Here is a 1,800-nt window from a genome sequence, read left to right as displayed (position 1 = left end):
TATAGAAAAGAGATATGTATTGAAATATTAATTTATTTTCAACAAACATGATTAGTTTAGAAAATATTTTAACTTGAAATCAAAATTAATATTTGAATTTCTTGTTTTTAAATCCGATATATTTCTTAAAAAATTCAAATTAAAATATCTTTTATAACAATTATAAATATCTTTTAAAACAATTTTATTAAATTTAATAATTAATTTAATTTTGTTAAAAATATATTAATATTTTTTTATATGATATATTTTTATTTTTTATATTTTTTATAGGAAACAATTTATTAATTTTATAATTTAAAAATTATATAATTTCATTCAAAAAAATTAAGTTACTTATCTTTTCCTAATACTATAAAGTAAATGGGAAAAATATAATATAATAAAAAATATTACATACGTTTGTTCAAGAATTTCTGGACTCATATATCGTTTTGTACCTTGTTTCAAATCAATTCTATCTGTAGCTAATCGATCTTGTGTTACTGCTAATGCAAAATCAGCAATTACACAACTACCATTAGTTTTAACAAGAATATTTTTAGATTTCAAATTACGATGTGCCATAGCAGGTTTTCCTCTTGTTCCATGAATTTCTGTATGTAAATAAAGTAATCCATTCACAATACTCAAGCAGATATTGAGTGTTTGATGATGTGTTAAAGAATGAGGTGTTCGATTTAAATAATCGAAAAGTGAGCCTATTGGATGATAATGTGTTACTAGCCAAAGTTGAGTACAACTTGCTCTACTTGTCATATCACTCCCAACATATCCAAGAATGTTATCATGTCTTGATGGTAATAATTGAGAATAAACTTCTGTTTCACGAGCCCAAGCTGCTTCATCACGTGAAAAATATATTTTTACAGCAACATTTTCACCATGCCATATTCCTCTCCAAACTTCTCCACCAAATCCACCATTACCGCCACTACCAAGACATTCTACTAATGCTACTTGTTTAGCTAATGTTCGTTGTACTAATAATGGTAATCCAGATCCTGATCCACTGGTTAAACTTCTTCCATCCAAATATTCCTATATATTTCATAACATACAATTTATATAATATTTAAATTTCATAGAAAATTTTTATAAATAAATAAAATAAAAGAAATAATGTAAAATAAAAAAAAATCAATTTATTTATCAATTATATCTATAAACTTTTATTTTAATTATTTAATTATTTATTTCTAGGCAAAAAATTTAAAAATTTTATTTTTATGTTATATCGAACAAGAATAAATTGTTTATAACTTCATATTTTTATTTTTAAATGAAATATTTCAAAAACTCATATAATATTTTTTTCTTATTTTTATTCATAAAATATGTTTATAGTTTGATTAAAAGAAACTTTGGGATATACTTAAATTTTATTTTAAAGAATAAACATAATATTAATAATAAAATTAAACAATAATAGAATTAAATATGATTTAATAGTATAAATAAAAAAATAAATTTTTTAATATTCAAGTTTTTGGATTTCAAATCTTTAAAGCATCTAAATTATACATTATAATATTTTTATTACTTAGATTATTATATTATATTTTTATATATTAGATTATTTATATTATATTTTTTCATATCTAATATCATTTTTTTTTGAAAGTTTGAAATGCTTCAAAAGATATTTAGATATTAGATATTATACATATAATATATATAATATTTTGTTTTAGTTTCAATTAATAGAATGAAAAATTTTTTAATAGAAAATTTAAACTTAATATTTCTAATTGATCTGCTATTTTTACATTTTTATTAATTTTATATTTTTTATATTTT

General features: G+C 19.4%; 1 protein-coding gene across 1 annotated transcript in view; it reads right to left on the bottom strand.

Moving 5' to 3' along the window:
• Positions 1 to 336: 336 nt before the first annotated feature.
• Positions 337 to 1,800, bottom strand: part of LOC102678177 (activin receptor type-1-like) — a 4,489-nt gene continuing 3,025 nt past the window's right edge. Inside the window, exon 6 of the mRNA XM_006620200.2 lies at positions 337 to 1,041. Within this exon, the coding sequence (XP_006620263.1) occupies positions 337 to 1,041 (705 nt within the window). The remainder of the gene's footprint in view (positions 1,042 to 1,800) is intronic.

The sequence above is a fragment of the Apis dorsata genome, unplaced genomic scaffold, assembly GCF_000469605.1.
Source record: "Apis dorsata unplaced genomic scaffold, Apis dorsata 1.3 scaffold_488, whole genome shotgun sequence".
Lineage (NCBI taxonomy): Eukaryota > Metazoa > Arthropoda > Insecta > Hymenoptera > Apidae > Apis > Apis dorsata.
Note: the sequence above shows the minus strand (reverse complement) of the source record. Positions and strands in the feature narration are given on the sequence as shown.